This window comes from Dipodomys ordii, unplaced genomic scaffold, assembly GCF_000151885.1.
Source record: "Dipodomys ordii isolate 6190 unplaced genomic scaffold, Dord_2.0 Scaffold79, whole genome shotgun sequence".
Taxonomy (NCBI): Eukaryota; Metazoa; Chordata; class Mammalia; order Rodentia; family Heteromyidae; genus Dipodomys; species Dipodomys ordii.
In genome coordinates, this window is record NW_012267295.1 from 3,250,951 (window position 1) to 3,266,721 (window position 15,771).

Sequence of the window (15,771 nt, forward strand, 5' to 3'; positions counted from 1 at the left end):
CCCCCAGCGCCCCGCCCCTGCACACGGCGCTCGGCCCCGCCCCTCAGGGCCCCACCCCCTCTTCACACGGCGCTCGCCCCGCCCCCAGCGTGGTCAGGCGCTCCGAGCCGGCCGGTTTGGCGCCAAACGGTTCGGTCTTCGACGCGCGAGTCGCCAGAGCCGCGTTCTCAGTCGGAATACTGGGCCCACCGCGGAATCCCGAGCAGGGTTCTGAGAGATTCGCCTTAAAGACCCTGAGGGGAGGCCAGGTGCGAGGAGAGGCAGCAGGGAAATCGAGGCGCCTGAGGACCCCGAGGGCAGCTTCGGGGCGCCCCCTGGCGATTGGGGCCCGGGCGCTGCTGTCCTCCCTGAAGGAGCCGGAGTCCCGCCGGGGGCGGGGTCCCAGCCTCGTGCCGGTCCGCGAGGCCCGGCGAGGCCGCCCGAGCCCCAGGCCGCTGGGAGTCACTTGGTAGAACACCCTCGGGAACACTGTGTATACCCCGGGGAGAAGAAGTGGATGACGTTTCCCGAAGACAGCCTGTGGAACTTGGGGTGGTTTAGCTGAGGGACGATGTTCTAGAAGATTCCATTCAAACGGTGTCTCCATTGCGCCTTTCCTTCCCCCCACCTCCCGCTTTACTGATTTTTGTCCCCTTTGAGCAGGCTTCTGCTTGGGACTGTGGTATGAAATGAGGGAATAGAACAGAATGAGTTTATTAAGTGAGCATGATTGGTGCCTTCAAGCTTGTTTTAAAAGCAAAATTCCACAATGTTGAATCAGTTAAAGATCTTGTTAGGGCCTTTCATTCCCAACCTTTTAGTATTGAGTCTTCACCATATTTTTACAAAATCATATAAGTTTTAAATACTGTATAACAAAAAACAGTGTGTGTGTGTGTGTGTGTGTGTACGCATACGCCAGTCCTGGGACTTGTACTCAGGGCTTGGGCACTATCCCTGAGCTTTTGTGCACAAGGTTGGCGTTGTACGACTTGAGCTTTTTGGTGAGTAATTGCTGATTAGGGCCTCTTGTACTTTTCTGCCCAGTTTGAAACTGATGGATTACAGGTGTGAGCCACTGGTGCCCAGCTAACCAATATTTTAAAGAAGTGAATTATCAGAGCTCCCATTCACAGTAAGAAGAAATACATTAATTGCATATAAGAAAAATAATCTTTGTTGAGGTTAGACTAAGCTTGAGGTACCAAGAGAAGATACAAGGAAGAATGACACAATGTCAGTGTTTGAGAAGTTGTTAAGTATGATCTTGAAAAGTTAATAGCTCCCAAAAAGCAATAAAGTTATTTCCATAGTTATGATTAAGTGTGCAAAAGGAAATCAAGATATAAAAAGGTCATTAGTGTTGAGGAAAGAGAAACTTAAGTTGTGCCCATCCTAGTCCCTGTCCCAGCATACACAAGAAATAATGCCACAAGTATAGTCAAAAAGATAGACCAGGCCAATGCTTCCAAAAGATATAATGTCCTTTCCTGATCACTGTTGACTTTGAAATGAAATCAGAGGCATCTCAACAAAGGTGTTTTGTTTTTCTTTCCTGTATGAACTACAGCCACTTAATATTTCTTTTTTTTTTTTTTTTTTGGTCCGGTCGTGGGGCCTGAACTCTGGGCCTGGGCGCTGTCCCTCAGCTCTTCAGCTCAAGGCTAGCGCTCTACCGCTTGAGCCACAGCGCCACTTCCAGCTTTTTTCTTTTTGCTTATGTGGTGCTGAGGAATCGAACTCAGGGCCTCAGGCATGCAAGGCAAGCGCTCTACCAATGAGCCACCTTCCCAGCCCCACTTAATATTTCTTATTTTCCCAGAATTGGTTGTTTTTCTGCTCCCTCTCAACATGAAGGAGGATCATGTACAGGAAGAATCAGGATTCCAGGATGAAGAGGTATGACTACAAAGCCTGAAAGATATGGAGACATTTAGTCATTCCACAAAAATCAAATTCCTTTATCTGATATTTTTAGAAACTGAAGGTAGAAATCTGACATAGGTATATATTATAAATATGTAACAAATTGTTTGGCAAGGGGTGCTACTTAACAAATGGTTTAAAGTGATTTTTGTTAGTTTTGTTTTTGTGAGGCAAGGGATAGAACCTTTGGTCTGATTTATCTTAGGCAAATGCTGTGTTACAAAGCCACATCCCAGTCCTGTATTTAAGTATTATAAATACATTGGTTAGTATGACCTTACTGGTACCCTTGCACCCTGGTATATAGCAGCAGTCTGAACCTTAGAAAAATAAGATCAAGAGCTAGAGAGGAATAAGGTTGAGAAAATATTTCAAATAGGTAAAATATTGTTCCACTGCTTTGGATAAAGTTTTTTTTGTTGTTGTTGTTGTTTTTGTTTGTTTTTTTTTGTTGGTCATGGGGCTTGAACTCTGGGCCTGGGTGCTGTCCCTCAGCTCTTCAGCAAAAGGCGAGCACTCTACCACTTGCGCTATAGCACCATTTCCAGTTTTCTAGTGGTTTTATTGGAGATAGGAGTCTCACGGTCTTTCCTGCCTGGGCTGGCTTGGAACCACAATCCTCAGATCTCAGCCTCCTGAGTAGCTAGGATTACAGGCGTGAGCCACCAGCACCTGGCTGGATAAAGTTTTTTTTTTTAATTTTTAGGAAGCTGTGGAAAAAGGATTGGCTAACCAAACTTACAATATTGGTGTTGTATGTAGCAATGCAGTTGAAAAAAAAATTAGTGCTTCCACTTCAGTCTGCCTACACAAGTAGAATTAGAGGTATTTTTAAAGTGACTCAATAATGAATTAACTCTTTAAAAATGCAAAACAGTTGGATATGAATAAAAACTCCATTTTCTGTTGCATTTCATTTAGGAGTCTTTGTTTCAAGACATTGACCTATTACAGAAACATGGAATTGTAAGTAGTTTTTTAACTTAAATTATCCAACTCAGAGTTTCTCGTTTTTTGTTTTGTTTATTTGGTGCTAAGGAATTGAACCCAGAGCCGCATGCATGCAAGGCAAGCACTCTACCACTGAGCCACCTTCCTAGCCCCCCAACTCAGAGTTTCTGAACATTGGCCTTACTAGCATTTGGGACTGGGTAAATCTTTGTTTCGTGTGGCAGGTTTATCTTCTGCATTGGAGTTGGTCCCAAGATGTGAGAGAGTGTGCATTGAGAAAGTAAAAAGGCAGCTAGAACCAGTCTTTTCTTGTTGTTTTTCCAGTACTAGGGTCTAAACTCAGGACCTTATGCTTGCTAGGCAGGCGCTCTTAACACTTAAGTCACATCCCAGCCCCTTTAGCTTTTATTATTATTATTTTTGGTCCGGTCATGGGGCCTGAACTCTGGGCCTGGGCGCTGTCCCTCAGCTCTTCAGCTCAAGGCTAGTGCTCTACCACTTGAGCCAAAGCGCCACTTCCGGCTTTTTTCTTTTTGCTTATGTGGTGCTGAGGAATTGAACCCAGGGCCTCATGCATGCAAGACAAGCGCTCTACCACTGAGCCACCTTCCCAGCCCCTGTCCTTGAGCTTTTTTTGCTCAAGATCAGCACTCTACCACTTGAGCCACAGAGCCACTTCAAGATTTTTCTGTTTGTGGTACAGAGAAATCAAACCCAGGGCTTCATGCATGCAACACAAGCACTCTACCACTAAGCCACGTTCCCCGCCCAATTACCAAGATTTTTGAGTCACAGTATTGACTAAGACAAATGCTTTCAATCCAGAATGTATTTGTTTGCCTTAAGCTAATATCAAAGAGGCATATTCCAAGGTCTACTCTTAGTGGTCCACATACCATTCTAACAATTTGATCTTTATACTATACTGGGAAACTCTACTGGAAAAACTAATGTCACTCTGAGGCAGTCATGACAGTTAAAACTCAAAATGGCTGCGATCATGTCAAATCCCTTTCTCTACTCAGTAGCACCCTTCTAAAACTGTCACTGAAAACTGTCAAGAGCCTCAGGTTCAGAATAGTTCCTAATAGAGAATGACTGATTAAACTGGAAGTTCAGAACTCTCAGTAGAGCTAATCCCTGTTTTTTTTTTCAAGTCAAACATTATTGGACAGATACTGCTTCCATTAACAGAAAACTTAGTTTTGTCGGTTAATGGATGCAAATGATGGCAGAAACACCAATTTTGAAAAAAAGACTAGCTGGATTTCAGTGACTATCACCTATGCTATCTTTTATTTTTCTGGTTCTGGGGCTTGAACTCAGGGCCTGGGAACTGTCCTTGAGCTTCTTTTGTTCAAGGAGATCACTCTACCACTTGAGCCACAGTGCTACTTCTGCCTTTTTTTTTTGTTTGTTTGAGTAGTTTATTTGAGATAAGAGTCTCACAGAGTTTCCTGTCTGGCTGGCTTTGAATCCTAATCCTCAGATCTCAGCCTCCTAAGTAGCTAAGATAATAGGCAAGAGCCACCAGAAATTGGCCTATGTTATCTTCTGAAGTTCATGTTTAATCTCTTTCCATTGATTTTTGAAAACAGAAGCACGAGAAACTCCCAGTCTTTTGGTGATGTAGTTATTTGCATTTTCTAGAGGCAGAAGGGGGAAAAACTTTAAAAAATTTAGAGGAACATATTGGTAATGAAGTTCTATAGAAGGAAGGAGCTGAACTGAGGGGGTGAATGTGTGCTAAATTTGTTAGTTTTTCCACCAACAGACTTTTCTTTTGAGTTCCTTGTTACATTGCCATGGTCTCACTAACATTCTTAGGAAATCAGGGCACAGCCAGAACATTTGGCAGCCTGCTGGGTATGTTCTACTCAGATATTTCCAGAACATTTGTCTATGTGGTGGGTGGGTTCCACCTGATTGCCTGTATAAAGATGGCATTCTGATGGAAAGATGGACTGGAAAGCACATGACATAGTGCGAAAGCCTTTCAGACTGGAAAGCACATGACATGGTGCGAAAGCCTTTCAGACTGGCCTTTAATCAACCTATGTTATCCTTTTATTTACAGAATGTGGCAGACATTAAGAAACTAAAATCAGTAGGAATCTGTACCATCAAAGGGATACAAATGACAACAAGAAGAGCACTCTGCAACATCAAAGGGCTCTCAGAAGCCAAAGTGGATAAGATTAAAGAGGCAGCCAACAAACTTATTGTGAGCAAGACACATCCTTGACTATTCTAGCTCAGAAGGGCCTAGTGAATCTTTGTAACCTTTCTCATTATGAACATTATGAATGTTATCCTGTTATTGTAGGAACTCAAGAGTCCTGTAGATCACAACATTATTCTGTCCTTGTTAACATTTTATCACTTCATTTCCAAAGCAAGAACTGTTTATGAAATCTTGAGGGGTTTATAAAAGATAGGTATTTAAACACCTAGAATAGGGCTGGGAATGTGGCTTAGTAGTAGAGTGCTTATAGTATTCATGAAACCCTGGGTTTCCTCAGTACCACATAAACAGAAAAAAGCCATAAGTGTGTTGTGGCTCAAATGTTAGAGTACTAGCCTTGAAGGACAGTGCCCAGGCCCTGAGCTCAAGCCCCAGGACTGGCAAAAATAAATACCTAGAATGCTAATTAAGGTAATTTTTTTCCAAAACTTTGTCTTCTTTATACTTTTTCTGTTCTTCCTCCTCTTTTTTTTGTTGTTGTTGTTTTGGGTTTTGTTTTGTTTATTTGGCCGAGGGGTTTGACCTTGGCCTGGGCACTGGCCCTCAGCTCTTCAGCTCAAGGCTAGTGCTCTACCACTTAAGCCACAGTGACACTTCCCGCTTTTTCTGTTTGTATGGTGTTGAGGAATCGAACCCAGGTCCTCATGCATGCAAGGCAAGCACTCTACCACTGAGCCACCTTCTTAGCCCTCCTCCTCCTTTTTTTCCTTCTTCTCTTTGTTGGTCCTCGGGCTTGAACTCAGTGCCTATCCCTGATTTTTTTTACTCAAGGCTAGCATTCTACCACTTGCACCACATCTCCACTTATGGTTTTTTGATGGTTAATTGGAGAATCCGATAGACTTTTCTTCCCAGGCTGGCTTTGAACTGAGATCCTCAGATCTCAGCCTCCTGAGTAGCTAGGAATACAGACATGAGCCACTGGCACCTGGCTACCTTCTTTTTACTGAGTTTTTACCTGCCCTCCTTAGTTCTACCTTGTCTTCTCAACCATATCTATGACTGTGATAAAGCACTTGGTATCAAAGAAATTGTACTCTCTTAGTATAGGCCAACTGAAGACTAGCATCAGTCTACATGGGTGCAGTTTGAATAAATATGACTATGAATATGCTCATTGATGCAACCTTCCAGTTGGGGCACAGTAAGTAGCCCATGTAGCTGCTAGGAAAAAGTAGGCTGCTTGCGGGGGGGGGGGTCCCTAGAGATACTAGCTTTATAAGTAGTAACATGCAAACAAGTAGTCACCAAGTCTCTCTCTTTATAGATCAACCTCCTTTATATTTCTCCATTTCTGGGTTCATACCAACTAGTCTGGTCCAGCTGTCTTCATGAACAGCCATTTGGCTTTCTTCTTCAGAAGCAGTCAAGCAGGAAAGTATTGCCAGTGGCATTGTGGGCCTGAATTTGGAAAGGACCCCGCTGAGCTTCTGAGAATGCAGCCTAGTTGCTCAGGCACTGTACCCCAGTGGCCAGTTCCTCAACTGCTGAAGTGTTGAAGCCCAACAGCAGTACCCAACATTTGGGAAACTGCTACTTCATGGCTCTTAGACATTAGTCTTTATCTCTTTGGAAATGAAATCTCATTATCAAAGAAAAGAAACCCTCTTTCACTCAAACATCCTTTTTCTGCACCCATGAGTCTGATCTCTAAGCTAAAGGTGTCCTGGGTTTGTTGCTCTTCCCTCTCCCAAGTTGAGAACCGCTGTAATAGCATGAAACAACAAAGCAGGCACACATTGCACTACACGGGGCTCCATTTTCATTAATTTCACTACATCAGCTGTAGCTCATTTAGCAAATGAGTTGTAAAATGCTGTTGAAAAATGCTGTTATATCACAGTGAAAACTGAAATTTCTGTGCTTTTTTTTAGTTTTTAGCATTTCTATTAAGTATTTGTACAAAGGGGTTACAATTTCACAGGTTGGGTTATGAATACAGTGCTTCTTGCTCACCTCTTTCATTCTCCCCCATTTTCCCCTCACCTCTACCCTCAAGTTACATAGTTCATATTTTATATAATGTACATTGAGTATAAAACAATATTTTCTCACCCCTACTCCCTCCATTCCTGTGCCCCCCACTTTGCCCACCCCCTAAAAAATGTTCTCACTTCCTGGTATTCATTTTGATAAATAGTACTTTAGTTGGTTAGAATTGCACCTTTGGAGATCTGAAGATGGTGGTTCAAAGCCAGTCCAGGCAGGAAAGTCCGTGAGACTCTTATTTCCAATAAACCATCAGAAAACCAGAAGTGGAGCTGTGGCTCAAGTGATAGAGCATTGACCTTGAGCTGAAATGCTCAGGGACAGCACCCAGGCCCAGAGTTTAAGACCCATGACTTACAAGCAAAAAAAAAAAGATGCCTTTGGATTCCTCCCTTAGTATATCCTGCTTTAGTTCATGTATAAATGCATTGAACCCTGTAGGTTATCATGCATATTTGTACTTTAGATCTAGCCTCTACATATAACAGAAAACATGTACCATCTGGCTTACATCACTTAACATGATTTGTTTTAGATATATCCATTTTTCTGAAAGTGACATATATTATTCGTTCTAATGGATGACTAACTTCCATTTTGTATATGTAACACAGTTGCTTGATTCATTCTTCCATTATATAGCATCTAGGCTGTTTCCATAACTTGGCTATTGAAATAGTGTAATGCTCTGGGTAGATGCCCATTTATTGATTGGGTTATTAATTTGGGGGAGGGTAGTTTTTTGAGCTCCTTATATATTTTAGCCTTTGTCTGGTGTTTAACTAGTAAAGATCTTCTTCCAGTCTGTTGGCTATCTTTTTAGTCTAGTAACTATGTTCTTTGTTTTGTAGAAACCTTTTTGTTTGATGTAATACCATTTGTCAAATCTCTTTCCTATTTGCTGTGACCCTGGGACTCTTCAAAAAGTTCCTGCCTATGCCTATAAAGTTCTAATGTTTCTCTTATTCCCTCTTGTAGTAGCTTCAAAGTTTCAAGTCTGAATTTAAGGTCTTTGATACATTTTGAGTTGATATTGGTGCAGTGTGACAGACAGGGATCCAATTTTAGTCTTCTACATTTGGATGCCCAGTTTTCCCAACACCAATAATTTCTGTGCTTTTTGAAACATCTGGAGCTGGAAAAAAAATTCTGCTGAATAAAATCAACTGACTCCTTCAATAAAACACTGTACTGCTTTGTGCCACAAATCTGTCTCATTTACTTTTCACAGGTATCCTATAAAGAGACAAATTACTATACTCATTAAGCCTAACATAGAAAGCTAAAGTACAGCAAGATAAAGTAGCTTACCCCTTATCATACAACTATATAAGTATATACTATACATTATGAGTTGTATTAGTTTGAACTTAGTTTGCTATAGTTTGCTATTAGTTTGCTATAGCTTGAACTTACATGGAAGAGAGCAGTTCTGTGTGTTTTAAACCAGAATCCGGTATTGCCTTTGAAGATAAAGGCAACGAGAGATGACCTTGATCATTGAGCATGTAGTTTTTGGCAGCATTTGACATTGTAACCATCACTTTATGCTTTTTTTTAACCTGTCCTATTATCTTTCCATAGGAACCAGGATTCTTAACTGCATTTGAATATAGTGAAAAGAGGAAGATGGTGTTCCATATCACCACTGGAAGTCAGGAATTCGAGTGTGTATCTCACTTTTTTTTTGCAAATTCTTTATTGTGATTAATTACATAATTTCACAGTATTGTGGGATAGTGATGCTTAAAGTCACAAATACATTCTAACTTTCATGGGACAAATTGTCTGCTTTGGTCTATAAAGTTTTGAGTTCTATGAGACTTTGACAATACAGTTATTTCTTCCACATTGGATCATAGGTACATTCCTTTCCTTTTGCATAGCATCAGCTGTTCCCTCTTTCCCACTCGTTCCCTCCCTCCCATCACTGCCATTGAGTTGCCTAGTTCGTTTTGATCAATGTCCAGTACAGCTGATGGGTCCCGCTGTTGTATGTTTTTCCCTGATTCCCTCTAGTTCTGTGTCCTCCTCCTACTTTTACTCCTACTTTTACTCTGATGTGCACATATATACCATATATGTGATCAGCAACATAGGGTTATTTAGTAGTGATTCAACAAGACGGGTGGAGGTCCTTTGTTTCTCAAGTCTTGTTAACTTTGTCATATCACCTTACGTTATGGATTTAACATCCACTTATCAGGGAGACCATGTGTCATTTGGCTGTTAGCTCTTGGCTTACCTCACTCAACATGATTTCTTCTAGTTCCATCCATTTCCCTGAAAATGCCATTATTTTGTCCTTTCTTTTCTTTTTTCTTTCTTTCTTTTTTTGGTCAGTCGTGGGGCTTGAACTCTAGGCTTAGGTGCTATCCCTCAGCTCTTCAGCTCAAGGTGCTATCCCTTCAGCTCTTCAGCTCTACTGCTTGAGCCACAGTACCAATTCTGGTTTTCTAGTGGTTTATTGGAGATAAGAATCTCACAGACTTTCCTGCCCAGGGTGGCTGCCTGAGTAGCTAGGATTATAGGCTTGAGTACCAGGGCCCGGCTTATTTTGTCCTTTCTAATGGCTGCATAATATTCCATTGTGTATAGATACCACAATTTTTGGATCCATTCATCTGTGGTGGGCATCTGGGTTGTTTCCATATCCTGGCTATTGTGAACAGTGTTGCAATAAACAGGAGGTGTATGTGTCCTGGTTCCTGTTGTTCAGGATAGATGCCTAGAAGTGGTATGTCTGGGTCATAGGAGAGGTCAATATTTAGCTTTCTGAGGACCCTCCAGACTGCTTTCCAAAGTGGTTGTATAAGTGTACATTCCCACCAACAGTGTAATAGGGTTCCTCTTTCTCTGCATCCCCTCCAGCATTTGTCATTGGCTGACTTGAGGATGTGGGCCATTCTGACTGGGGTAAGGTGGTATCTCAAGGTTGTCTTTATTTGCATTTCCTTTACAACAAGGGATGGTGAACATTTCCTCATGTGTTTCTTTGCCATTTTTTTTTGTGGGGGTCCAGTCCTGGGGCCTGAACTCTGGGCCTGGATGTTGTCTTTCAGCTCTTCAGCTCAAGGCTAGCGCTCTACCACTTGAGCCACAGCGCCACTTCCAGCTTTTTTCTTTTTGCTTATGTAGCGCTGAGGAATCAAACCCTAGGGCCTCATGCATGCAAGACAAGCGCTCTACCACTGAGCCACCTTCCCAGCTCCTCTTTGCCATTTTTATCTCTTCTGTGTCTCACATTTTTTTAACCACTTGCCATTTTTATCTCTTCTGTGTCTCACATTTTTTTAAACCACTAAGCACAATCTTTGAATACCATGTAACTTTTCCTCTTTGCGTTGTTTTGCCCAATATGTCCACTATAATTGCCAGAAATAGATACCTCTTTTGAAATAGTTTGTAGGTTTGTTTTTCCACCTAGAGGCAAGGTGCAAATTCTAGACTGCTTTTAAGACTGAGTTCAGTTTTTCCCAAGACATTCAGACCCAACATATAGTTTCTGAATTAGCTATATTAATCTATGAACTTTTTTTTCCAGTGCTAGTCTTGAGGCTTGAACTCAGGGGATAGTTATTGTCATTGAGTTTTTGTGTTCAAGGCTAGTACTCTACCACTTGTGCCACAGTGCTACCTCAGGCTTAGCAGTTAATTGAAGATAAAAGTCCCATGGGTTTTCCTGCCTGGGCTAGCTTCAAACCATAGTCCTCATATCTCAGTTTCCTGAGTAGCTAGGATTGCAGGCATAAGCCACTGGTGCCCGGTACAAACCAATTTTTATTTATTTATTTTTTGCCAGGCCTGAGGCCTGAAATCAGGGCCTGGGCACTGTTCCTGAGCTTCTTTTGCTCAAGGCTTGCACTCTACCACTTGAACCACAGCACCATTTCTGGCCTTTTCTATTTCTGTGGTACTGAGGAATGGAACCCAAGGCTTTATGCACGCTAGGCAAGCACTCTACCACTAAGCCACAGTCTCAGCCCCAAATCCTTTTTTTTTTTTTTTTTTTTGCCATTCTTGGGTCTTGAACTCAGTGCCTAGCAAACTGTCCCTGACCTTTGTTCATGGCCAGCGCTCTACCACTTGAGCCACAGTGCCACTTATGGCTTTTTCTGTTTATGTAGTACTGAGGAATCAAACCCAGGGTTTCATGCATGTTAGGCAAGCACACTACCATACCACTAAGCCACATTCCTAGTCCTGCAAACCATTTTTAAAAAATCAAGTTAACTTTTCATTTCTTTTTCCACTGAAGACTTGGTTTTACTATGTTGTCTAAAGAAAGTCACTGTTTCAGTTAGAGTGGTAGTCAAAAACAATTAGAAAAAAAGGAATAGTTCTCCAAAATATTCATGAAAACTCTTGCTCCATAAAATACTGTTAAGAAAAGGAATTTTAGAATCAAATCTTGCTCCATTTGGATGTCTAATAGGCAACTGATACTTCACAAGTCCAAAAGTCAAGTTTCAGATCTCTGCTCCAAATCTGCTCCTGCTGTAGGTCCCTCATGTCAGATCTTTTTTTCTGGTGGTGGTGGGGAGGCAGTGATCAGTGTTGTGATTTGAACTCAGGCCTTGCACTTTTTTTGTGTGAAAATACAATACAGAGGGGTTACAATTACATGGGCAAGATAGTGAGTACATCTCTTATCAAGCATTGTTGCCTCCTCCTTTGTTTCCCCATACCATCCCTTCCCCTCTCTACCCTCCATGCCCAAGGCCTTGCACTTTCTAGGCAGGAGCTCCAATATTTGAGACATGCCTCTGGTACCTTTTACTTGTTTCCCTCTCCCCCCCACCCCCGCCCTGCGTACTGGGGCTTGAACTCAAGGCCTCAGTTTTTTGTACTCAAGGCTGGTGCTCTACTACTTGAGCCACAGCTCCAGCTTTCTGGTAGTTAACTGGAGAAAAGAGTCACATGGACTCTTCTGCCCAGGCTGGCCTTGAACTTTGATCATCTGAACTCAGCCTCCTGAATAGCTAGGATTACAGGCATGAGTCATGGGTTCCCTGCTACTGAATGTATCTGGCAATTTAAAAGTAGTGAAGTTCAGTGTACACAAGCTATAGCAGGCCATAGCCAACCAGCCATAGGGTTGGAGGGGGTTCTTTTAAATAGGAGAAGTCTACATAGCCAGGCACTGGTGGTTTATGTCTACAATTCTAGCTAGCCAGCCTCGTCAGCAAAGTCCATGAGACTGTCCTCTCCAATTAACCACCAAAGAGCTAGAAGTAGAGATGTGGCTCAAGTGGTAGAATGCTAGTCTTGAGCAAGAAACTCAGTGACGGTGATCAGGCCCTGAATTCAAGCCCCAGGACTAGCACACACAAAAGGAAAAGCCTGTGTAAAGTTTTTTGTTTTGTTTTGTTTTGTTTTTTGGGGGGGTGATCCGGTTGTGGGGCCTGAACTCTGGGCCTAGGCGCTGTCCCTCAGCTCTTTGACCTCTTCAGCTCAAAGCTAGCACTCTACCACTTGAGCTACAGCGCCACTTCTGGCTTTTTTTTCTGCTTACGTGGTGCTGAGGAATCCAACTCAGGGCCTCATGCATGCAAGGCAAGCGCTCTACCACTGAGCCACCTTTCTAGCCCACCTGTGTAAACTTTTAAAAACAAATGTTGGGGCTGGGAATGTGGCTTCATGGTAGAGTGCTTGCCTAGCATGCATGAAGCCCTGAATTTGATTCCTTAGTACCATATAAACAGAAAAAGCCAGAAGTAGCGCTGTGGCCCAAAGTGGTAGAGTACTAGCCTTGAGCAAAAGAAACTCAGGGACAGTGCCCAGACCCTGAGTTCAAGCTCCAGGTGACAAATAATAAAATTAAATAAATAAAACCAAATGTTACAGGAGTCTCTTAAAGGAGTTGATGTTAGTTTAGTGACTAAGACAGCCATTCCTAGACATGTCTTCTTTTTTTATTTTTTGGGTCCGGTCGTGGGGCCTGAACTCTGGGCCTGGGCGCTGACCCTCAGCTCTTCAGCTCAAGGCTAGCGCTCTACCACTTGAGCCACAGCGCCACTTCTGGCTTTTTTCTTTTTTGCTTATGTGGTGTTGAGGAATCGAACCCAGGGCCTCATGTATGCAAAGCAAGCGCTCTACCACTGAGCCACCTTCCCAGCCCTAGACATGTTTTCTTGTATAAGCACTTTATCTGCACTCCTATTATTGAGGAAGTTTTTACAATTCTTTCTGTAGGAACATCTTGTGGTAAATCTTGTTTCAAGCATGTATATATAAGGGCTTCTTTTTCATGGACTTCTTCAACTCACAAGAGCTGATCTTGTGATCTCATAAACTCTTGTTTGAATATGACATAGTGACTGCATTTTTTTTTTTTTTGGGTCCGGTTGTGGGGCCTGAACTCTGGGCCTGGGCGCTGTCCCTCAGCTCTTCAGCTCAAGGCTAGTGCTCTACCACTGGAGCCACAGCGCCACTTCTGGCTTTTTTTTTTCTTTTTGCTTATGTGGTGCTAAGGAATCGAACCCAGGGCCTCATGCATGCAAGGCAAGCGTTCTACCACTGAGCCACCTTCCCAGCCCAGTGACTACATTTTGGTCCTGGCAACTTTCATAATTTCCATTTAGAATTTCATTAGTGTTTTTTTTTTTTTGGTTGACCGTGGGGCTTGAACTCTGGGCCTGGGTGCTGTCCCTCAGCTCTTCAGCACAAGGTGAGCGCTCTACCACTTGAGCTACAGCGCCACTTCCGGTTTTTCTGGTGGTTATTGGAGATAGGAGTTTCACGGTCTCTCCTGCCAGGGCTGGCTTTGAACCAGGATCCTCCGATCTCAGCCTCCTGAGTAGCTAGGATTACAGGCGTGAGCCACCAGCGCCCAGCATAGAATTTCATTAGTCTTAATCATTTGTTAACAAGCAGAATCTTTCCAGATTCTTAAATACATTTTGTAAGTGCAATGAACTTAGAAGTACATAAATAAAATAAATTTTCAGATGTTGTTTATAAACCTGATGTCATCTAATAAATTGTAATCAATATCATTCAATCTTCCAGAGGTTATTCTGTTAGTCTAATAAGGCCAAATCTCTATATTTTAAAAGTTTTTAAACACCAAGTATGTACAGATTATTGCCAACTTTACTATGAAAACATTGTGATTTTGTTTCTCTATGTTTAAATTGCCTTTGATCTAATTCTAAATTTTCTTGGGTTTCACAAAGGAAATGATTATATTTCCCCGAATAATTTGGGGTATCCTCTAGGAAGAATTTAAGGAAACCTTTTCAATGCATTGATAGGGCATAGTAACCAGAAATTTTGTCTAATACTTTCTAGAGCTGTTGCTTTCAGGGTGATTTTTCCCAAGATTAAGAGGGTTAAACAGAACTTTCTTTAATAGTTGCCTGACTTAAGAGACATCCAAGGAGGACTGGAGGCATGGTAAAATGCTATTCCACCAATGACCAAGCCCCTGAGTTCCAACCCCTGTACCAAAGAGACTGAGAGAGAGAAGAGAGATGAGAGGAGGAGGAGAGAGAGAGAGGCAGGAGAGAAGAGAAGAGACTTAGCTATTCAGGCGGCTGAGATCTGAAGATCTCAGTTCTAGGCCAGCCTGGGCAGAAAAATTCTCTAGACTCTATCTCCAAAATAACCAGCAAAAAGAAAGGCAGGAGGTATGGCTCAAGTGATAGAGCACCAACTGACCATTGAATTTAGACCACAACACCATAAGATCCCTGAAAGCCTGTACTCCAAATGGGTTGAATTCTCAACCCTGGTCCTTTTGATTCAAATTATGCAGGTCAGTGTCTAGACTTTTTTTCTTTTGGGGGGGGGGTCTGGTCGTAGTGCCTGAACTCTGGGCCTGGGCGCTGTCCCTCAGCAGTTCAGCTCAAGGCTAGCGCTCTACCACTTGAGCCACAGCGCCACTTCCAGCTTTTTTTTTCTGCTTATGTGGTGCTGAGGAATCAAACCCAGGTCCTCATGCATGCAAGGCAAGCGCTCTACCACTGAGCCACCTTCCCAGCCCAGTGTCTAGACTTTTTAAATTGCAATATACAGCCCATTCTAAATTTATAACTTCCAAAATTGCTTCAATTTACATTTCAATTACTCTTTTAAATTAGGTAAATATTTGTTCTCTTAAGGTTTTGTCTGATTTGTGATTACATTCCAAAAGACATGCAAATTGAAACTGCAAAGAGTTTTTAAATACTTCTATCAGTTCTTAGCACACAATGTTTATTGTATTTAATGAGTGGATGAATAAAATTATGACTTAAATTTAATTCTTTTCATATCAAGAATATCCATTGCACTAAAGGGCTACAGGTTTGGCTCAAATAGTAAAGTGCCTGCCTAGCCAATGCAAGGACCTGAGTTCAAACCCCAGTACCAGAAAAAAATAAAAATCCATTGCACAAAAACATGGGTTATCAATTTAATACATAGTCAAACCCTGCCAGTTATTCTTCTGTTAGCATTTTCTTTTCTTTCTACTTTTTTTTTTTTTTTTGGTCATGGGGCTTGAACTCAGGGCCTACCGGTGCTGTCCATGAGCTCTTTTGCTCAAGGCTAGTGCTCTAACACTTAGAGCCACAGAGCCACTTTCAGTGTTTTGAGTGGTTGATTGGAGATAAGAATCTTTTTTGGGGTGCTGAGAAGGTGGCTCAGTGGTAGAGCGCTTGCCTTGCATGCATGAGGTCCTGGGTTCGATTCCTCAG

The 15,771-nt window shown here is 42.3% G+C and overlaps 1 protein-coding gene across 1 annotated transcript in view; it reads left to right on the forward strand.

Moving 5' to 3' along the window:
• The first annotated feature begins 122 nt into the window (after positions 1-122).
• Positions 123-15,771, forward strand: part of Dmc1 (DNA meiotic recombinase 1) — a 37,181-nt gene continuing 21,532 nt past the window's right edge. The window contains 5 exon segments of the mRNA XM_013024851.1: positions 123-248; positions 1,802-1,878; positions 2,827-2,871; positions 4,934-5,080; positions 8,675-8,757. Coding sequence (XP_012880305.1) covers positions 1,831-1,878; positions 2,827-2,871; positions 4,934-5,080; positions 8,675-8,757 — 323 coding nt within the window. The 5' untranslated portion in view covers positions 123-248; positions 1,802-1,830.